This window comes from Mesoplodon densirostris, chromosome 5 (assembly GCF_025265405.1).
Source record: "Mesoplodon densirostris isolate mMesDen1 chromosome 5, mMesDen1 primary haplotype, whole genome shotgun sequence".
In the NCBI taxonomy this organism is placed as follows: domain Eukaryota; kingdom Metazoa; phylum Chordata; class Mammalia; order Artiodactyla; family Ziphiidae; genus Mesoplodon; species Mesoplodon densirostris.
The window spans coordinates 68,479,634-68,502,655 of NC_082665.1; the positions used below are offsets into that span (position 1 = coordinate 68,479,634).

Consider the following 23,022-nt stretch of genomic DNA (forward strand, 5'->3'; position numbering starts at 1 on the left):
GGAGAGAAGCAGGAGGAGGAGTGAATAGAAGCTGGGAAAACATGGTCAAAGTCTAAGATGGAGTTTAGGGAGGAAAGGGTAGAGTTTCTCCTGGTCTTATTTGTCAATAACTCAAATAGGTAATGTAAGAATTTTATGAGGGAGAGAGTCATAGGTTCTCATATTCTAAAATAAAATAATTCATTCTCCTGTTTCCTGACTTCTTTTTTGGTTTAGTACTCATTTTTCTTATTGCTTTCTAGCCATTCTTTTCCTTTTTCTTTTGATTGACATCTAGATGGGCACCGTACTCTCTTGTTCTTTTACCTCTTTGACTTAGCAAAAATAATACTGTCTAAAATGTATCTATCATTGTCATCTCTGTTCTTGTTTCTCCTCTGATAAGAACTAAATATTATATTCTGGAGTCATTTGGGAGTCCATTCATTGAAAATTAAGAAATATGATGTTTATAATGGTTCCTAGAAAATAACTGGCTCATAGTTTTTACACAACTTAAATTTTATTTACTAATGAAATGATGGCTTCATTTTGAAGTGAGAAAGTGAAAACACAGGGAATGAATTTAGCAAAGGAGAAGAATGATTCCCAAATGTACATCACCAACCCTTTCCTTTTGTTTTCTTCAGCTACACCTCTTTAATTGCTTATAAGACATTTCTAGTTGAACTTTATTATGTTGAAAACCAAAAATCAACATTTTATGTATCTCTCCAAATTCTATTTGGAGATAACTTTCCCTCTTCGATGCATTTCATTTCCCCTACATTACTATGTTTTTATTTCCATAGTTTCTATTTCTAAGTAATGACCACAGGCATTACTGATACTAATCTGTAGTGGTATAGTGAAAATTCCAGATCTGCCACTTACTGGCCACATGACTTTGGACAAATTACATAACCTCTGGGGACATTAGTTCCTATAAAATGGGGATAGTAGTAAGAATTAGAACATGTAGATATAATATATATGTGTGTTTGTGTGTATAAACCTTCCCCACAATAGGTGTGCAAAAAAATGGTAGCTATTATTACCCTGAAATCGATTTCAAAATCTGCTCTAGGCTATGCTCCAGGCATTGTATTCTTAACTAATTTTCACTCATTTGAAATTTTCCAGCATTATACTGTCTCATCCCATGATGTGTTATTCTCACTTCCCTGTGACATAAACATTCTTTTGAACTAGTCTGAGACCCAATCCTTTCTTTTTCTATAGCTTTCTGCTTTGCAGGCGGCTGCTGACGCCTGACACCCACAGGGTTAAACCTAGCTGCTGAAGCCACCCCCTCTTCCCCTCCCAGTCCCCCTTTTCACAGTAGCCTGGCAGCTGTCCCAACTGCCTACCGAAGCCAAATGCTTGAAGAGAGAGAGAGTAAGGAGCCAGCCATGAATCTCTTCCAGAAAAATGAGTTCAAGGAAACTCCTTTTTTACCTGTCTCCCCTGAAGAGGTACCACCTCGACCCCCCAGCTTTCCAAAGAAGCCATCTCCGGTGAGTCCTCAGATTCAGTTCTGTCTCTGGTAGGAACAGACTTACTCTTTTGGTTCTCCTTCTTGGCCCCTGGAGCTTCACGCTGAGCTGTGTTAGAGTATTAAAAACTATTCTCTCTTGGAGTTAGAATTAACCTGTAAACCAAACCTAAACAGAAGTTTCCTTTAACTTAGGAGAGGAAGCAGCAGGAAGAGGTAGTCAGAGTTCTTCAGTTGGTATCCAGGACTTGGCTGTATTTCATTGTATATTCTGAGTTTCTCTGGGGTGGAAAAAAAGCAATTTGAATGTCCAGGGAAACTTGGCAAGTACTCCTTTCTGGAGAACTGTGTGTGATTGTTCTTTCTTCACCAAAAAAAATCTCAGCCCTTAGTTTCCCCTGTGCACAGAATCTATGCTGACCACCAAGAGAAGTTTTAGAATAGATCTAGTCTCTGTTACTGTGTTCCACTTTACAGTGGGAGAAAGGACAGAGAAACAAGGAAGTAATAATAATGTTTTACTTTATACACTTGTTAAAGCACTTCCCAGTTCTTATTCAATCCTCATATCAAAATCCTGTAAATGGAGAGGATACAGACATACTAGCCAGTATTTACTGAATTCTTACTACAGGCAAAGAGGTAACTGTAGTAGTATTCTAGAGGTGGTAGTTTCTTTGGAATAACAAAACTGAAGTATAAAGCGAAGTGTAGTGACATGGCCTGGATCAGTATGTTAACACAGCCAGTGACAGTGTTACATAGCTAGTAGAAATGTGTTAACTAAACTTCAGGTTGCATGATTCTCGAGCTGTGAGCTGGTAAGGTAATAAGACTAATTCATATTGTCTTCCAAGCAAGTTTTTATCATACGTTAATGTATATTAATATTTTGGAGGGTTGTTTTTTATATCCATGTGGATAAAAGAATGAATACATTAATTTATTTAGTTATATGTTTTCTGGTCCCAAAGAATTTGAGCCTGCTTACAAAGATGTGTGTACATCTTATGAATAAGAAAAGGCAATAAAAATCTCATGATAAGATTCGACTGAACCAAGGACACATATCTCCATCCCCCTCTCATATTGGCTGGGCTATCATAATGGGTAGGGATTTGAAATAAAACATGATGTTCCTTTTATTCTGACTGATACAGTGCATGAAATAGCATAGTCCTTTTAATGCCCAAAAAGATTAGCATGAAAATGTTATAGAATCTTTCTTTCATAGAAAGAATGGACATTTAATTTGACAAGATTTAAGAACTCTCTGCCCAAGGTCAAGGTGATCAGTCATCTTACCTTTAGCAATCTGTACTAGGCTCTGTGCCTGGCTTCAGTAGCCACTGAATGGGAAGCCTTCATATTGCTAGGATTTCTCCCAGCACAGTGAATGGGGCAAGTGGGAAAAGAAAGGTTAATCCGCACAGTGGAGCTAAGCAGGATACTGACATCTGAGTGTGACTGCCTGGACATCAAGTGCTCCATAGGCCAACTCTTTGTTCTGTTCCTGAAAATAAGTATGATTATTCTCCTACCCAGAGCCCCAGGCTTTTCATTTAGTACTTGTGGGAAGATGAACAGGTCCTGGTGTCTAGTATCAAGGAATGCCTGAGCAGTTTCATGTTAAATGAATTGAGGAAAAAAGTAATATTCAGAATAGCTTCTCACTGCTAAATCAGCAATGCAAGCACTTTCAGTGTGATACTGGCTGTTTCATGAAGAGCAGGGGCCATTGTTTCACGTGACCTATCATGGCAACTTAAAATAAATGATTTTTTTCTGTTGTGGAGCAATCTAATGGTTTAAACAGGGAAATATAGTTCATGCTTGAACCATTGCCTTTTTGTTTCTTAGAAAATCTGTGGCTCCAACTATCCACTGAGTATTGTCTTCATTGTGGTGAATGAATTCTGTGAGCGCTTTTCCTATTATGGCATGAAAGGTAATTTTGTGTCCCTGAGTCCTACTCCTCTCCACTCACTCTCACCCCATGTTTGTAACAACCTGTCTCATATGCACTTATTTCCCTTATCTACTCTTTCTGCCTTCATCCAATTGGTCCTTTCCTTTGGCGAAGACTTCCAAAAAATGCCTCATGGGATTTTACCTACTAAGTCATACAGGCCAAGAACAGAAAGGCCAAGTGAAAATCAGAACACAGCCTATGAGAATATAAGTGGAAAAACTCTCATCATCGACATTCCATTCTTCATTTCTGTTCCTCAGGTCTATGGGTTATATCATTGCTGGGAAGGAGAAGGAAGGGATATTAGAAGCTCCATGTTATCTTTTGGATTGGCCTAAATTATCCTATGTAGACATACACTGAAGGGAGGAGTATTGCATTTGTGTACTAAGCATAGCCCCATTCACTCCCACAACTCCAAGGGGCCCTGCTTCTACTGCCCAGCAATCACCCCTCATCACTTCACTGATAGGAGTGTTGAAGGTCAGTATCAACTTCAAAGACCATATCAAATGTTCTTTTGCTCCATAAATCATTTTAATGCATCTATTTTGTTTTGTCTCTCTTTTTTTGCTTCAGCTGTGCTGACCCTGTATTTCCTGTATTTCCTGCACTGGAGTGAAGACACTTCCACATCTGTATACCATGCCTTCAGCAGCCTCTGTTATTTCACTCCCATCCTGGGAGCAGCCATTGCTGACTCATGGTTGGGAAAATTCAAGTAAGGATGATGGGAGGTCACAGTCCAAGAAGCTGCACATGTTAATTGTGCAGAGACTATCACTTCTAGCCTCTTGCTTCCAAGCAAGAACATACTTATGTAATCCATGACAAATAAGAATCTCTCTCAGACTGACAATACAGAAAGGTTTTGTCTCTTATCAGTTTTTCCAATATTTTTATACCCTTTTCAGTCAGCAGCGTTTTTTTCTTTTATCTAATTTTAATCTTCCATTCTGTAATTTAAGACTAGTTCTTGTTCTGATCTCAGGTGATAGAGATTGCTACCCACAAGAAAATTTATAATTCAATGTAGTTATTTGATACACTATCATCTCTTCTCTAGATTGAGTCATCCCAAAACTCTTACTATCTTCTTATGAATCCCTCTTTTTTTTTTTTTTTTTTTCTTTTTGCGGTATGCGGGCCTCTCACTGCCGTGGCCTCTCCCGTTGCGGAGCACAGGCTCCGGATGCGCAGGCCCAGCGGCCATGGCTCACGGGCCCAGCCGCTCCGCGGCATATGGGATCCTCCCAGACCGGGGCACAAACCCGTATCCCCTGCATCGGCAGGCGGACTCTCAACCACTGCGCCACCAGGGAGGCCCTGAATCCCTCTTTTTAGCTCTTTTACCATCTCTGTTTCTCTTCTCTAACCTCCTTCTGTAGTTTCTTTTTTAATAATATAATAAATATCTTCATGAGTTAGACTAATGGTCTGTTCAGTTCAGTATCTTTTAAGTCCCTGAAAATAGCACCAAGAGATATGTTTGGGGTAGTGTTATTTTTGTCCCCTATAACATCATCCTCATGGGCTAGAGATGGCTCTTAGATATCCATCACTCAGGTATTTTCTGTGGACTTGTCTTCTATGGAATTGTCTAAATTAGCATTTCTCAAAGTGCATTCTGTTGAAAATTGGTTGTATAGGATCTAATGAATGTTATGTGGGAACATAAAGCTCTCATAGTCAAATAAGTTTGGAAAATGCTAGGCTGAATAAAGCTAAAAAGGTATCTTTACTGCATGACTTCTTACAGCCTTTAACATGTGAATTCATACCATAAAATATCCAAGAACAGGTTATGGTATGTAGTATTTTCCAAACTTATTTAACCATGGAATATTTTTTCAGGATTTCTTGTGGACCTAGTGTTCCAAGGAATCCTCTTTAGTAAACATTGGTTTCTATCTCACTTTGGCCTAGATATATTCATTCTTCTAAAGTTTTTAATCAGCACCCAATGTAGCGCTACAACCACACCTTAGTACTAAACACGGTTTCTTGCCTTGGGAAAGGTATGGCAGGTGGCTGAGATCTATGTTTGCTCCTTATACCGAGTCCATCCAGATAGAGGGTTGGCACTATGTGCAGAAAGAAAATATAAACCATGGTATATAGTCTTCATTCAGTTATAGAATAAAAGACTCACATATATCATGTAGTAATTTTATTTATTTTTAAAATGACTTCCTTTAAGATTGAAAAAGTATAGATCCGAGATTTGGTAAGTAATAGCTTCCTGACTATTTCAGAGGAAATTTAGCAACCTCCACTTGTGCCCTCAATCTCAATCCTTTATGAGGTACTTTCAGTTTTTTTTGAATTTATTTTTATTGAGGTATAACTTACATAAAGTACACAAATCCAAAAGTCTTAAATGTACAGCTGGATGAATTTTTACAAATGTATCACCATCACCTAGATCACTCTCCTTTGTGTCTTTGTACCCTCAGTACCTCTGTCTCTTTCCTTCAAATTCTTCCTCAGAGACACTCTTGTCCTGTACCTAGAAGCAAGGGCAAATATGAGACCTTTAAACAAACAAAATTATTGTTAACCTTTCTTTTTCTATCTTCTTTGTCTTATTACCACTACCTTCAGATTTTTAAAAGAATCACTTATTATTTGTTGCCTTCCTTTCTCTTCATTATCACTCCTTAGGGTAGAGTAATGTAATGCAGTGCAGTAGAATCCAATTAGATTCAACTTAAGCTGATAGAGTTTAATTCAGTAAATGTTTATTGAGCAACTTCTATTTGTCCAAAGACCCATGAGGGATAAAAAGATGAATAAGACATAATACATGCTTCATGTTGTTCATATTCAACTAGCTTTAATACAAAGCAGATTACGGTAAGTGAAATAATATATAGTATGTCATCTTTTTATCCTATTGAAATTCTTCTCTCTAAGATCACTGGTAATGATCTCTTTGTTATCAAACCCAGTGGTCTTTTCTAAATTCTTATTCACTTTGAGTGTGTTTTAACATTTTAGTCTGTTAGCACCCCTAAATTCTTGAAACTTCCTGGGCTTCTTTAACACTGTATTTTCTTGTTCTTTTACTTTTTTGGATTCTTCCTCATTTGGCTTTTCTTTTGCTTTTTGTTTACTTTACTCTTTCCTGAATGTGGGCATTTCCCCAGTGTATACCTTTTACCCTCTCCCCTTTCTCCAGATTCTCCCTCAGCAACCTCTGTGGTGTCAATTTTACCTATATGCTAATGGCTCCTCAAACTCTGTAATCTTAACCTGTCACTCAAGCACCCTTATGCATTATAACTGCACATTAGCATTCATCTCCTGTATATTCCACCTTATCCTCTCTCCTAGCTTTCCTATACTCCCACATCCAATCAGTTTTCAAATTCTGCCAATTCTATTTCCATAATCTCTCTCACATTCTCCCTCCTCAACACTGAATCCCATGGCCATCAATCGCCACTACTCTAGTTTTGGTTTTCATTAGCCTCTAAGTTGGGCTATTGAAATGGACGTGTACGATGTTTTCGTTGCTTCCCATATCTTTTGTTCACAATTGAGTCTATGCACTACTGTCAAATTAATCTTCCTAAAAGAAATCTCTGTTCATATTACTACTCTGCTCAAAAATTTCTGCTAACACACTGTCTACTAATCTCATCCAACTTACCTTTCTGCTCTTATTGTCATACTCCCTTTCAAAAATATACACTAGAGAAAAACCAAATACTAATATTTACCTAATGATAAACAGGGACATTTCTTTTCCATGTCTGTTTGCATAGTTTCTACTTCATGGAATCTCCTTCCTCCCCAGCCTTCTATGTCCAAACCCTTTAAGGCTCAGTTCAAATTCCACCTATGCAATGGAGTATTCTCTGCCCCTCACCTTTCACCACTAGCCAGAAGTAATCTAAAGTTCTCTGAACTCCTTATTTTTTACCCTCATGTGACATTTACCAAACTCTGTCTTATCATAACTATTGTATATGAATCTAATACCTTCTTCAGACACTTAGAAGACAAAGTCTCATTTATATTTTTATCCACAGCACCTAGAACAGTGCCTGGTACATAACAGGCCCACAGCAAGTGTTTCAATTAATCAATTTATTCACCCTCAGATACTCAAATATAGGCACAAGACTGAGGTAGGTGTGGGCAGGTGTGAAGATGACTTATTTTGTTGTGGGTATTGTGATTGCTTTTTTTTTTTTAATCTCTACTTCAGCTACTTTTTTTAAATAAATAAATCTATTTATTTATTTATTTTCGGCTTAAAACCAGATTCATTTATTATATCACAATTCTGTAAGTGAGAAGTTGGAGCCAGTCAGTTGGCTCACAGGTCTGGGTGTCTCCTAGGTTGGACTCTGGGGAATAATCTACCACCAGCCTCATTCGTTGTTAGCTGAATTAATTTCCTTGTCATTGTAGGTGCTTATTTTCTTGCCATCTTTCAGGTGGAGGTGTCCCCTTTCCTTGACACGTGCTTCTTTCCATATTCAGGCTATCAGTATGGTGTATCAAACCCTTCTCGAACTTTGAATCTCTTCCCCTTCTGTTACCAGAGAAAAGTCTCTGCTTTTATGGGCTCATATGATTAGATCAGGCTCATCTAGTTAATCTCACTATCTTACTGTCAATTGTGTCATATAATATAACATAATTAAAGAAGTGACATCTCATTATAGTCATAGGTTCCAGAGATTAGGGTGAGACATCACTGGGGGGGGCAGTGGATTTCAGCAATTCTGCCTGGCACCATGGCATACGACAATAAGGGGCAGTGACAAAGAGCATTCTTATGTCAACATTTGCTTTGTGCGTCAAGAGTAATAGCCTTGATTACCTTTGACACTTGATAATAATAAAAGAAATATTTTAGGGCTTACCTGGTGGCGCAGTGGTTGAGAGTCCGCCTGCCGATGCAGGGGACACGGGTTCGTGCCCTGGTCTGGGAGGGTCCCACATGCTGCGGAGCAGCTGGGCCTGTGAGCCATGGCCTCTGAGCCTGCGCGTCCGGAGCCTGTGCTCCGCAACGGGAGAGGCCACAACAGTGAGAGGCCCGCGTACCGAGAAAAAAAAAAAAAAAAAAGATTTTAAAATAATATGGGAATTTTTATTTGATGACAACATTTTAAATTAATTCCTGAAATAGAAGAACACTGACATTTGTGAAAATATGAGAAGTTCTGTCCATTGATAGTAAAGAAAATATTTCCTCTTTTTGAACAAAGATGATTTTTTGAAGCTCTATAAAAAAAGAAATAGGATTATAAAAATAAGTCCCAAGGTTCCAATATATTCTGCTAGGTGTGTGACTTTCTGGATAGTTTCCTTTTTCCTAAGGAAGGAGCTATTTGAGCATCGTGTAACTTTCCACCATTAATTCTCTTGGAGCACAGAATTATCGCCTCTGTGTATCCTCTGCACTGCATCCAGGGCAACCACACTCACATATTAAGGTAGCAGGCCCAGCATTTATCTATAAATTTAGACCCTTTCTTACTGTGACAACATCATGGACTAATAAAAAACATCTAGGAATTGTTATGAGTTGCCTGAGATACTTTCCCCATAAATTTTTTAATTATTACTTAATTTTGATATTTCTTTCTTTGGAAATAGATTCTCTGTTGATTTTACAAGAAACCATAAATTCTTAAAGAGTGATCAGTCAACTGTTAGCTTTGCACTATTTCAAGCGAATGACAATATTACATGATAATAAAGTAGTGAACTTCTTAAATTAGACATGTGCATTAAAACAAACCCTTCCTGGTTGGAAACCCGTGACTGTCATTAGCCACTTTAGTATCACAGCAGGTTACACAAATTATTATTACATTTAATAAGCATTCTGACAAGTTGAGGAATTCTTTACCTGCATTCAGATCACACACAGAAAATGATTTGAAAGCATTTCCTGCCTTGAAAACACCAAAGCAAATCAAAGAAATCAGCTCCAATCTTATCTTTATCTTGACTGTGTTGGGTCTTCGTTGCTGTGTGCGAGCTTCCTCTAGTTGCCGCGAGCGGGGGCTACTCTTCGTTGCGGTGTGCGGCCTTCTCATTGCGGTGGCTCTCTTGTTGCGGAGCACGGGCTCTAGGAGCATGGGCTTCAGTAGTTGTGGCACACGGGCTCAGTAGTTGTGGTGCACATGCTTAGTTGCTCCATGACATGTGGGATCTTCCCGGACCAGGGCTCAAACCCGTGTCTCCTGCACTGGCAGGTGGATTCTTACCCATTTCACCACCAGGGAAGCCCTGTGGTTGCTTTTTAAATCACAAAACTCTTTGGGGATGAATTGGTATCTCTTTCTGAGAGAAAGTGAGTTGGAGAAAACATGAGTAACTTGTTCTATCGGGGTGTGTGTGAGCTCACATGTACAAAAACAATGATGACAGCAACATAAGAATATAAGTATTTAAAACTCCTCTCCTTTTCTTCAGATGTTATCTTCAGGATGAAAAATATCCTATAACATTAGAAACATCTGAATTTAGTAAACAACTTCTATTAAAAGTGCTTCCTCTGTTTGCAGTTGCAGAATCATAGCTTTGTTAAGAGAAAATGGGTATCCAGGGTCCCTCACTCTTGTATAAGGAACTCCCTATGTCAGGAAAGAGGTGAACCTTCCTTCAGGGCTACACACAGGAAAGAGTAGCCAGTGGATATACAATGGAAAAGAAAATTTTTAAGTATGGACACTGGCTTTTTATGATTTCTATAAACATCTACTGAGAGGGTTAATTACATGCTCAGATGCAATTTTTGATGCCTAGTTGCTTTTAAGAGAGAATAACATTTTTAGTCATAGTCCCTAGTGTTGGTTTTTACCTTGTGATCTGTGACTGTCGCTCTGGACTCCTGATCATGGCAATCACTAAAAGCCACTCTCTTAAATGTGTTTATTGCCAAATATGCTTTTAGATGTCTTCTCTACAATTTCCTTTTTTTTTTTTTTTGAGTGTGTCTATAGCATGTCCTTCCCCCACTATTTTTTTTTTTTTTTGTCTCGTCAGAGCTGACCCTCTTTATGCTAGGTCTCTTCCTCTGCCTCAGAGGAAGTATGAATAATAATATATGCCTACTGCACATACTCCTTCTCAGATCCTAAGCTTTAATTAAAAATGTCTCTGGCTTTTGATATTCTTACGGTTAAATAAAATTTAAAACTTCTTTCTCTTTCCTTTCCTTTTTCCACATTAACTTGTTCATGATAAAACTGAAGGAATGCTGGGCTGTAAGAAAGTAGAATTTCTAGACCTAATCCTAATACTAATTAGAATGTCACCTTAAAAATATCCTTTGACTTCTCTGGATTTCACTTTCCTCATTTGCAAATGGAAGATTGGTCAAGTCTATCTAAAACAGATCTGTGTCCTGTGGTTGGGATTGTAATGACCCCAATGACTCCATTTCAAATGCAGAATTTCCAAGTCTCTCTTGACTTCTCTCTCCTTCTGTTAAAGTTCTCTACCATTAGCTTCCTGTCTTATATTCTTCACATTCTAGACTAATTCCCTGAATTTTTCACCTAGGAGGTTGCCTGTTTTCCTTTTAAGGCACTTATACTTCTCTCATTCATTTAGTCCAACAACCTGATATTGCCCTGTTCTCCCAATGCAGACTATCACTCCAGCTCAGACTCCTTTTGTTTTTTCTCTGTGATGATTTAGCATAGATCATCTACTTTGTGTTCATAATTGTTGGGCTTTTTTTTCAATCCCTTTTTATTCCCTTTCTTTCTATTCATTCTTTTTATTCCAGTGAAGGGAACTTTTCTCAAGAAGACACTACAAGGCCTTTTGGAAAAGGCTGCCCCCTCCCCTAATATTAATTAGCCCTGGTTTAGTCACTCAGCTTTCTTATCCCCTGCTTCCCATTATAAACCCTCTAAGATCCCTTCACTGGAGAGCCAACCTAGGAAGATAAGGCATTTAGAATGAGAAATCCACATTCTGAGATTTCTGACATCTCCAGCCTCTCTCTGCTACTTTCATTCCATTCTTTATATTCCACATTAGCATATAACACTTCAAAATCACAGAAGTTAGCTATATAATTTCCAAGGTTCCTTCTAGTATTAATATTCTACTTATATATAAAGAGAATACTGGTGTCTTAATACAAATAATACACATTGTATATTTGGTAGTATGCCATGTTTCAGTGTGTATATCTCTACATATGTTCTTACTGGAATTCCTCACTCTTCTACTTCATGTTTGTCATTCAGATTTTTTGGAAAAACAGCATAACAAGTCCCTATCAACTGCATGAGCTATATCACTGGACAGTCTGTTCAGAGACCCTGGTTCCTTTCTTACCCTTGGGAAATTGTCCATGAGGAAACTGTGGTGGGGATTACAATTAACCCAACTGTTCAGACTGAACCTGAGAGCCCTTTACCTCTCTATATATCCCAGTGATTGTGTTTAGAGAAAGTTCTTTGTGTTAACCGTCCCTTTTTTCCTGTTTATGTGACATTCTTTCTTGACCCTTATGGATTTCTAGAGCCAAAGACATTCCTTGGAAGAAACCTCAGGTCAAAGTATCCTGTTCTTCTGGTTCTCCTTCCTTAAAACATTATCGCTGGCTACAAATCCAACCTGGTCATGACATATCTACACAAGATCAGGGGTACTCTTTGTTTGTGTGGGGTTAGTGAGGGAAAAGAGAGAGCAGGTATGAGAAAGGAATGTCCATTATCTCTAACACTACAGGGTAAAGAGTTACTGTCTCTTTTTCTAGACTGTTTCATTCACTATTATTATTTCTATTTGCATATCTCAGGTAATTCTTTCCTTCTCCACCCCCTCCTCCTGCCACTCCATTTATCCTGGCACTGAGAACAGTATGAACTCTGAGTCCGTAATTACTCAAATCTCTGAATTCTGTTTGTAGACTGACTGATTTAACTCTCTCAACAGGACAATCATCTATCTCTCCTTGGTGTATGTGCTTGGCCATGTGATCAAGTCCATGGGTGCCTTACCAATACTGGGGGGACAAATGTTACACACGTGAGTAAAATCATGGAATAAACTAAACCACTTTTCCTCCATTGGGCAGGTAAATGTCTCACACATTCATTACAGATGTTTTTCTGTCTTCTTACCAACGATGTCCCTTTATTTTCCAATCTGTTTTAATACCAAATTGGTTAAGGAAAAAACTTTGACCAGTTGAACTCTTTCCTGCTTTATCTGATCTCATTGGTTTTTATTAAATGTTTGGGGACTAGTAGAATGCCCAGTTAGTATCCTTTTCATAAAAACTCTTCATGTGCTTGAAGACATTAAAACCTTCATGCCCTCCTCATCTATTCACCCATCCACACATTGTACCTTTACCAGAGTTAAAAAAAATTTTCTGTGATATTTCCTTATAATACATTGTAGAATTCATTTTCAAAGCTTGGATTATTTCCATTTATGTGTAGCTCCATATATTCCAGTTGCTCTATCCCTCTTTATTAAGCTCTTGATGTTTATGATGCCAGAGACTCTTGATAGATTCTGATGTCTGTTGGTTCAGTCAGTAGAGAGGATTAGAGTTGTTCAAGAAGCAGGTCATACATATTCATGTTTATACTGTGCCTATATGTGCACTTTCCAATGAGTTAAGAATTTTGTTTGAAATTTAATAAATATTAGATACCTCCTTATTTTTGTCCCCTCAGAAATCACTACTCCTATTAGTTATGACTAGTTTAACATTTTATTTTGTGGTTACTAAGGATATGTGGGATAAGGGTTCACAAGGTCATTCTATTGAAGTGTCCCTTTGACTAAGACAAGATTGAGAACCAGTGCTTTAACTTTGGAGTTCCTTCAGTATCTGCTTCTATCTGTTGTGCACAAGGGGTAAATGAAACTATCAGGGACAAATCTCACCATGTAATGTATACTTTCTGGCAGAAATTCAAGGATTATAAGTGTACTTGAGTCTCCCCTAGGATTGAAGGCATATGGAAAATGCCCACAGTGTAGAAATGTGAAGGAGGTCTTTGCCCTTGTACACATTTTTTTCTCTTGTAGCTCTATATTTTATTTCTACAGTTGTGTTTAGTATCAATATGGTTAGTACTCTCACCTCTCCATTTCAGAGTCCTATCAATGGTCGGCCTGAGTCTAATAGCTTTGGGGACAGGAGGTATCAAACCCTGTGTGGCAGCTTTTGGTGGAGACCAGTTTGAAGAAAAACATGTAAGAGTCCTGTAATTTCTGTGTTTTCAAGAATGTAGAGCAGGCATCAAACGGCAGGTAACCATTTGCCAAGATTGAAGTGATCCACTAGTCAGATCATATCTGAGGAGCTGCGTTCAGTGCTGGGTACTGGTCATTAATAGAGGGAAAAACTGCAACATTTCAAAGGAAAGTGGTAGATGGACTAAAAGATGCTCTTATGAAGAAAAGTTGAGGGAAATGGAGATATTTGTAGCCTGGATAAGATAAGAATTAAAGAGAATATTTTAGCTGTCTATAGATATTTGAAGGATGTCAGTAATTAAACCAAAGATCAATGGCTGAAAGCTATAGGAAGCTAGCTTCTGGCTTGATGGAAAGAAAAACTTCAAATAGTTGGAAGTAGTGAGTTTACTCTCACTTGAGGTACTTAAGAAGATACATGGTAATCACTTTGGGAATGGTAGGTGATGAGTAGTACGGAGATGATTTAAGCATCTCTAGCTTTGAGATTCTATGAAAGGGGAAAAGGACCATTTGGAATAAAACAGAATGAGTTTCTCTAGATGAACCTGTCTGGATGATCATTCCTTCTTTTCCTAAATACTTGCCACTGTCAGTGGGAGGGGAAAACAGTGTGAATAAAGGTAAAAATGAGCCTGTATAAGGAAGCAGTGACAACTAGGCAAGGGAAGTAGTCTATTCTTAGATCAGCCAACATTTCTAGCTTCCTCTTTTTTCCTCTCAGTTTTCTTTTTTGGCTGTCTTCATGTATTATTCCCTCTTCTGTAGCTAGTTACCATGTTTCTGGGTTTTCACTCTGTTCTTTCTCTGTGTCCTGTCTTCCTTCATGTCTCTAACCCTTCAGACCATTTGAGTTATTTTATATTCTTTATCTGCCTGCGGGTCCATAGATCATAATTGCTTGCTGATGTTGGAGAAATAACCAACCTCTGGCAAGTGGGATTCTATGCACAATGAACTATACACATAGATTGGTGTAATGAGTTTAAATGGGGACCAGAAGAGGAAGCAAAACACACCATAAATAGAAAATGAGTATTGTGCTGATGTGTCAGGAAAAGATCTGGGGCATCAGAATGAAGCACAGAAGTGCACAATGAATAAAGCATCAGCAACTGTATTTGAAAATTGCTTCACTTTGTAACTGCTCCACAAAGATATTTCAATAATAGTACAAGCCCACCTCCAGGTTTCCACCAGCCATTTCCAAGCCCACAGATATCCTTTTATACTCTTTGGCAGACTTCCCATAAACATTAGGTAAATTATCCTGTTTGACGGACAGTTTACTCCACTGTCCCATGTTCTAGTCCTATTCCTACCACACATTCCACAAAATCAATTATTTGGTCACTCAATCACTTAATAAATTCAGCTAATAAACACTTATTGTCTGTAGTGTAACAGGTACTATACTAGTGGGGATTACAGAAAATAATAAGATACAATTTCTGCCCTAAAGGAACTCAACCTACAGAAAGAAATAGACATTTAATGCAAAGAAACTAATATTAGAATAGATATGTATAGGACACAGTACATAGGCATAGTGTACAAAATGATCATTTTTGCCAATATAAAGGGGTAAAAGAATGTTTAAGATGCTTGTACTAGGGTTTGAAAGATAGGGAAATGTTTGTCTGGGGTCAGCGAGCTATGTGTTAAAATATCTAATATGATATTCACATACACATTCACAGAGGCAGTGCCTGAATCTGTCTCTGTGTATGTACCTCTCGCTTAGTCTGAACATGAGGTGGGGGGTGGAGCTAGGAGGCATATTGCACTGATGATTTGGCCTTTTTTTTTTTTTTTTTTCCAGGCAGAAGAACGGACTAGATACTTCTCAGTCTTCTACCTCTCCATCAATGCAGGGAGCTTGATTTCTACATTTGTCACACCCATGCTGAGAGGTTGGGATCTTTTCTGAGGGACTCTGTATAAGCTTTACTCAGGCCAGCCAGAAATCTGTTCAAGGCTTCCTCCTGTCCATCTTCTCCTTTTATAAGAGTTTGAAAATCTGAGAGAATTTCTTTTAATCTTGCTTTGTCTGGCCCAAAAGGATTGTGGATTAGGTGATGGGAAGAAAGAGGATGGCTATGTCTATGACCTCAAAAACCTGAGCTTACAGAGTAGAACGTCAAAGACTTAAGATTCAGTTTTAATTTGTTTTGTTTTGTTTTCCTGTAGGAGATGTGCAATGTTTTGGGAAAGACTGCTATGCATTGGCTTTTGGAGTTCCAGGATTGCTTATGGTGATAGCTCTTGGTAAGTGCAGTGGGGCAAAGGAAACTAATAGCCACTGATGCCTTCCACATGTAAAGCATGATGTAAGCACTTTACACAAACTATTTCATTCAGTCCTCACACTAACCTATTAGGTAAGTGTTATTGTAGGGGTTTTCCCTAGACATTGGAGATAAATTAACTGAATAAAGTCAGAAACCTCAAAAAAAAGTGCCCAAGGTTACATAACTAATAAGAAGTTTCCTAGAGAGCTTTAAAAAAGACTGATCCCTGGACCCTATGTAGGACTAATTAAATCAGGATCTCTGTGGTATAGGGCCTTGGCATCTGTAATTTTTTAAGTATCTAGGTGATTCTAATGTGTAGTCAAGGTTGAGATGTACTGATCTACACTACAGTATATAATGAAGCAAGGAAAATAATTAATCCTTCCTTTTGAACTAGCTTATTTCATCTGATGGTTATTTATCTGGTAATTGGAAGACTTTTAAAATTCATTGGGCCTTTTAAAGTAGCTTCTAGGTTTAGCTGTTTCTACCCTGCTCTGCAATGCTCCCAAGAAGTTTGCTCTTAAGCAAAGAGAATAAGAGGAGTTGGATAAGTAGGGGGAAACTGATGCAACTTAGATCAAGTGGCATTCTCTTTACCACAGGGAACCCAGCAATGGAAGTGGAAGGGGGATGTGTGTGTTGCTTAGTTTACACAGCCTAAGGGGAAACTCGGACATGATTGTTTCTAATCATTGACCTGGAAACCTGTTCTCACGCTGAGCCTTTGGGTGACATCCCCCCTGGAAGATATCCAGTCCAAACACATAAAGAGCTCAATAGAGGATAAAGAGCCCAGAGACTCAATGTTCCATCTGATTATTTTCTACCGGGGGTTGGGGGGTGTGCTAATATTATTATATCAGATTGCAATTCCAATTCCAAGGAAATTTATGCGTAATTCCTGGAGCCCTGTGATAATACATTCTCTGCTTCCTTCTCCCTTTGAAGCCAAGTATTTTCCTAGTTTTCCTCTGATTAGTACTATGTCTTTTTCTCTGGATCATTGCACAATGATATTATTTACGTATCAGCGTAATTATGAAGATCAAAAGAGATGTTATAATGGAAATGTTTAATAAATAATGAAATGTTAAGTGTTAGCTGTCATCATTAGTCAGCTACTTCAATTTTCTGTGTACTAATAAGTCAGTTCTCTGACTTTTCACTATAATTTAATTTATTCATTTGATTTTTTTCACTCATTAATTTGATAGACATTGACTTAATGAGCCGTTTATGTGTCAGATTCTGTGCTAGATATTGGGGTCACACTGGTGAATTAGATAGCTACAGAATTCATGCTTTCAAAGAATTTATTTGGTCCAGCAGGAGGAGGGAGACAGATAAGAAAACAGGAAATTTCAATATAGTATGATCACTGTCACAGCTGGTGAAATACAGAGAAAGCTATAGGAACACATAGGAGGGATATCTGACTAAGACTTCGAGGGTCAGGAAAGAAATAATGTGTAAGGTAAGACCTAAAGGATTAGCAGCAATTAATTCAAAGATTAATCAAAGGAAATATTGAAAGTGAAACAGAAATAGGACACGGTATCTGTAAGACAGGGAGATGAGAAATAGTATGACATATTTGAAGGCCTTAGAGGAATTCAAATTGCCTGGAGCATAAATGGAAAGACAGAGAGGAGAAATTGACAGAAACTAGGTAATGAAGGGCCTTTTAACCTACTAAGGAATTAGAACTTTATCAGGAGACTAGTAGGGAGCTTCAAAAGGATTTTGAATAGAGGAATGATTGTTAGATTTTTATTTTTCAGTGGTATTTCTGACTGTAATGTGGAGAAAGAATGGGTTATGGGTGAGACAAGGATACCCTTTGTCTTGATTACTGAATTTTGGTACTCCCTTAAATTTTGTGCTCAAGGTGAGTGCCTCACTTAGCTCACCCTCCTTGGCCCTGACAGAATTGACAAGCTTGATATGATTAGATGTGTGAAAGTAAGGGAGAAGATAAGCCAAGATTGAATGTAGGGTTCTGGCTTGAGCAAATGGTGGATAGTAGGGTCATTAACTGATAATAAGGAAGAAGAGGTTTGGGGCAATACTAATGAATTTAGTTTTGGACATGCTACATTTTAGATGTCCTTGGAACATTTAATTGGGAGTATCAAACATTTATTTGGAAATACAGGTTTAAAGTTCAGAAGAAATGTTTCAGCTGTAAAGATCTGGAGCTATTAATATATGGATAGCAATTAATTCATGAAAATAGATGGAATAACTAAGAGATAATAAGAGTAGGGTAAAAAGACAGCAAGGTTAGAACCGTGAGGAACACCGTATTTAAAAGACAGTCAAATGATCTAAGCACCAGGAATTAGAGATAAACAAGTTATGGTACCTATTTGCAAGGAATTTTATTTTCCTGGTGAAGATACAGATAAGTGAACAATGAAGTTCTGTTCTCTGTGATAAGTGCAGAAATAAAGATATCTACAAGGAAGTGCAGCAAAGGCATGAGTAACTAGGTTGCACTGAAGTTATTCAAATAAAGATTCACAAAAGTAAAGTTGGGGAATGGCTCTCCAGGTAGGAAAAAAACAGTGCAAATGGAGAGGCAGAAAACAGAACATCATATTTTGAGAACCAGGGTGATTTCATTAATGCCAGAATCAAATCTCTAAGGGGAGTCTCTATGGCATAAACCTTTAGAATAATGTTTCAAATTTGTATGGGAATGAGTCTTAATGTAATGAAACTTAATAATGATTATTTTCTCCAATATATAGATTGTCAATTCTTTGTTATGTATTTATATTATTAAATGAGATTATTCAGTGTTGAGCATACCTTTATACAAACCAGCATTTACTTGTAAGTTCTTGTATTTCCTTTTCAGTGAAAATGTGTTAAGGGTCAAATTTTGTATTTGAATTAGGTAAAGGGTTCAACACTTAACAACAAAAAAAGACAGGCAAAGAGGGGAAACCCACAAATGAGACTAAGAAGGAATGGCCAAAGTGATAGTTGTTCTATCTTGGCTACCAAGAGGATTTCAAGAAGGGACTCATTCAGAGTAACAAATGTTACTGACTGGGAAAGCAAGATAAGGGTGGAAAATGTCCATTAAATATAGCGACAAGGGCTTCCCTGGTGGCGCAGTGGTTGAGAGTCCGCCTGCAATGCAGGGGACGCGGGTTCGTGCCCCGGTCCAGGAAGATCCCACATGCCGTGGAGCGGCTGGGCCTGTGAGCCATGGCCGCTGAGCCTGCGTGTGCGGAGCCTGTGCGCCACAACAGGAGAGGCCACAACAGTGAGAGGCCCGCGTACCGGAAGAAAAAAAAAAAAAAAAAAAAATATATATATATATATATATATATATAGTGACAAGAGGGTCATTGATTTGATATTATCATCTATGGTAGATTGGTGGAGATTCGAGACTAATTAGAGTAAATTGGGAAGTGAATGAGAGGGATGAAAGGGAAGACAGTATTTATAGCTGAAAGGCGACATGGAGTCAAGAGAGGATATTGAGCATGCTTGAATGTCATTAGGAAGACTCCAGTAAAGAAACATGTTGAAGATGTAAGATAAAACAGTATAATCAGTATGAAAGCACACATGGCACAACTGCCTTTATACAGGAGGAGGAACATCAATCACCCTCACCTAAATGGAGAGAGGAGAGGATGGGTGTGGATACAGAAGTTAATAGATTTGGTGGCAAGAAGTTGAGGGTGTTTTCATCTGAAGCCTTCTATCTTCTTTGTGAAGTAAGAGGCGACGTCTACTAGTGGGAGGAGATGGTAGAGAAACTCAAGGTCCCTACTCATCTTCTTTAGTTAAGTGGCCTTGAAATTTAAGTGTGAACTTGTCAAGATCTTTCTTTTATCACTTCACTGTCACTTTTAGACCAGAATTCCTGAGAATTTCAGCCTGTTTCTAGGATCATTCTTAGTTTCAAGAGCAGTCTATTTCCTTCCAAAATCTTCCAAAATCTTCTTATCTAAATACCTCTTTATCTGCCCACTGGTCTCCCAGGATTAGCATTCTTTCTCTGAACTATTTTTTCTATCAACAATAAGAAGGCTGTGGTAGGTAAAGGGTGCTATTTGGAGAAGCTTTGGGGAAACTGAGAGGATAAATAAAGAAAAAGTGGTAGGGTGAATCTGACTGAGAGGAATGGAGAAATTAGAAAGTTAGGATAGAGAAAAGTAAGGTGATTCAGGCATTCTAGATGTAAGGATATTGGAAATTGCTACTGGTCACTGAGAAAAGCATCTTGGGTAGAAGATCTACTAGAGGGGCATCTTGCTGGAGCTGGGAAGTCCATTCAGGAGGAAAGTACATCTGGGAGGGTACCAAGATGGAGGTTTCCCACAGATTTTAGTTAAATTTAATAAACTTGAAAAAATTTTACTTTTTTATAACTATAAAAGTAATATCTCATTGCTGGTAATTTGGAAAATAAAGGAGAAAATAAGAAAATTAAATTCACCTATAGATAACTGTGGAGATGTGGTTAAAGGATAAAGATGGGCGTTGAGGGAAAGAGAATGAGCTCAAGAACAGAAATAGAACAGAAAAGAATTTTTCATAGGAATGATGAATAGTGGTTAGAGGATAAGGTGCCAGATGGAGAATAATGAAAGGTAAAGTGGGAAGCGGTAGGTTGACGGGGAGCTCCATTGCAGACAGGGCCACCTCTTTTTTATCTTTATTACCAGTAGTATCTAGCACAGTGTGTAATGCAAGAATGAATGAATGAGGTGCTTTATGGTGGTTAAGAGTATAGATTCTTGAGTCAGACCTCAGGTCAAAAATGCAGTTTCTGGCACTTTCTTGTACAAATTGCTTAATTTCTTTAATCCTTGATTTCTTCATGTGTAAAATAGAGTATTACATATTTTGTCAGGTTAAATCAGTACTGAATGTAAAATGCCTAACACTTTACATATAATAATAAATCTTCAAGAGATCATTAATGATAATAATAACCACCAGGATAATAATGAATTTGGGAAGGGCTTCCATGCCAGGAGTTTAGGCTTGTTAGGTAGGTCCTGGAAAAAAGATTTAAATTTGGCATCAGATAAAAGAAGAAGAGAACAGGACTGAGAAACTAGGTGGTGGCCATTTTGATAATGCAGGGTAGAAGTTGTGAGGTCCTACACAAGAGTCACAGCAGTGGTGATGCAAAAGAGGGGGCAGGCAGGAAATGCACTGAAGACAGAGGGTCAGTAAAAGTTGGTAATATGTCAGATGTAGAGATGAAGAAAGAAGAGTGAGAATTCAAAGGTGACTTTCATTTCTGTGATAACAGGAAAGTCTCAACACTGATCATTTTGGCTCCCATAGTTTTTATAACTCCAAAGTCAGATAGCATCAGTCAGTTCCCTCCCTTTATGAGATGAGCCAGTTGCTCCTGTATTTCAGCATTCTGTCCTTAGTGTTTACATACTGAATGTGCTAAATGAGAAGCTAAGAACCTTATTTGTCTATCAACTGCAGTTGTGTTTACAATGGGAAGCAAAATATACAGAAAACCACCTCCTGAAGGAAACATAGTGACTCAAGTTGTCAAATGTATCTGGGTAAGTCCATGACTTGTTTACCTGCCTTTTTCAATCAAAGGGAAAGAGATGCTGTGCTGAGCATATAGGCCTTCAAACATGGCTTCTCTCAATGACCTCTGCTCTACTTCTGTGCCTTTTGGCAAACTGAGATTAATCGGTCTTCCCTCTATGCCTCTACTTAACCACTAAGTTAAAAATAATGTAATCATTTTTTTAAATGGGCAAAACTTTTCTGAAATGTAGTTATGTATGTTGCCAACAGAAAATAAGGATAGGTAAAATTAGATTTGAAATATTCTGAAATTCAATGCCTGATGAAATCAAAAGGTTGGATTAAGTCACTTAAGAGTTATGTGTGTTTGAGGGAAGAGATAATGAATTGGAAAAAGCAGGGGATGGTTTTTTTGGTCTCTCCTCTGATATCTACGCTCTGCCCTAGTTTGCCATTTCCAACCGTTTCAAGAACTGTTCTGCGGACATTCCAAAGCGAGAGCACTGGCTGGACTGGGCAGCTGAGAAATACCCAGTAAGTTGGAACTGCCGAAACATCTGATGCCTCCATGTAGTCTTTCCTAATGTCCAAACTGATTCCCTCCTGCTGTATTTGACCTCTTCTCTTACCGTTCTGGGCCACTTCTACTCTAAGCAAGAAAACCCTATCTGGCAATTCAGCCTGTTCCTTCTCACCCCTTCTTGCAGAGGCAGCTCATTATGGATGTGAAGGCACTGACCAGGGTACTATTTCTTTATATCCCGTTGCCCATGTTCTGGGCTCTTTTGGATCAGCAGGTAAGAATGAAGACACAAGAGGGAGGGGATATGGGAATATATGTATACGTATAGCTGATTCACTTTGTTATACAGCAGAAACTACCACACCATTGTAAAACAATTATACTCCAATAACGATGTTAAAAAAAAAAAGAATAGTTCTTTTGAAAGCTACCCCTTCTTCCAGCCCCTTCCCTCTCAGAGAAGGGGATTTCTTATAATAGCATCTGTTTGCCCTAGGGCTCACGATGGACCTTGCAAGCCACCAGGATGAATGGGAATTTGGTGAGTAGAAGAGATTTTTCCAGAGAAGTCTATCATTTTCTTTATAATCCATATTAAGGAGAAATTTCTTTGTGTTTTTGCCTGAAAACTGACATAAGATCATAAGAGATGTGCCTTTAGCATGAAGATACTGAGTAGGCAAAGTAAAGAAAGCAAATCTAGAAATAAAAAACAGAATCTTATCTTTAGAAATCAGAAATATAAGGATGGAAAGGTTTAAATGTATACAAAGAAGCACTGAGAGGATAGCAAATGAAGTGATAGAGCCTGGGGGATTGGATGTTTTCTTCCATCTAAGCCTGGCCAGGGCACAGCAGGTTTGATTGCTGCTACAACACAATTGACACCATCGCTTAGGCAGGGCTAACAGCAGAGGACCCAGAGGTGGGATATTTTGTACATGGATACAGAAATAACGGGAAAATTGTAAACATTATTTCCTCTTTTTCCAATTTCCATTCATTGGCAAAAACT

General features: G+C 38.2%; 1 protein-coding gene across 2 annotated transcripts in view; it reads left to right on the plus strand.

Moving 5' to 3' along the window:
* The first annotated feature begins 1,358 nt into the window (after nucleotides 1–1,358).
* Nucleotides 1,359–23,022, plus strand: part of SLC15A2 (solute carrier family 15 member 2) — a 36,755-nt gene continuing 15,091 nt past the window's right edge. The window contains exons 1-11 of one of the 2 annotated variants that reach the window (XM_060099925.1): nucleotides 1,359–1,496; nucleotides 3,335–3,422; nucleotides 4,026–4,167; nucleotides 12,372–12,464; nucleotides 13,550–13,649; nucleotides 15,475–15,565; nucleotides 15,843–15,920; nucleotides 21,428–21,510; nucleotides 21,932–22,018; nucleotides 22,192–22,281; nucleotides 22,504–22,548. In XM_060099925.1, the coding sequence (XP_059955908.1) occupies nucleotides 1,359–1,496; nucleotides 3,335–3,422; nucleotides 4,026–4,167; nucleotides 12,372–12,464; nucleotides 13,550–13,649; nucleotides 15,475–15,565; nucleotides 15,843–15,920; nucleotides 21,428–21,510; nucleotides 21,932–22,018; nucleotides 22,192–22,281; nucleotides 22,504–22,548 (1,035 nt within the window). The remainder of the gene's footprint in view (nucleotides 1,497–3,334; nucleotides 3,423–4,025; nucleotides 4,168–12,371; nucleotides 12,465–13,549; nucleotides 13,650–15,474; nucleotides 15,566–15,842; nucleotides 15,921–21,427; nucleotides 21,511–21,931; nucleotides 22,019–22,191; nucleotides 22,282–22,503; nucleotides 22,549–23,022) is intronic. The other variant, XM_060099926.1, reaches the window with a different exon arrangement.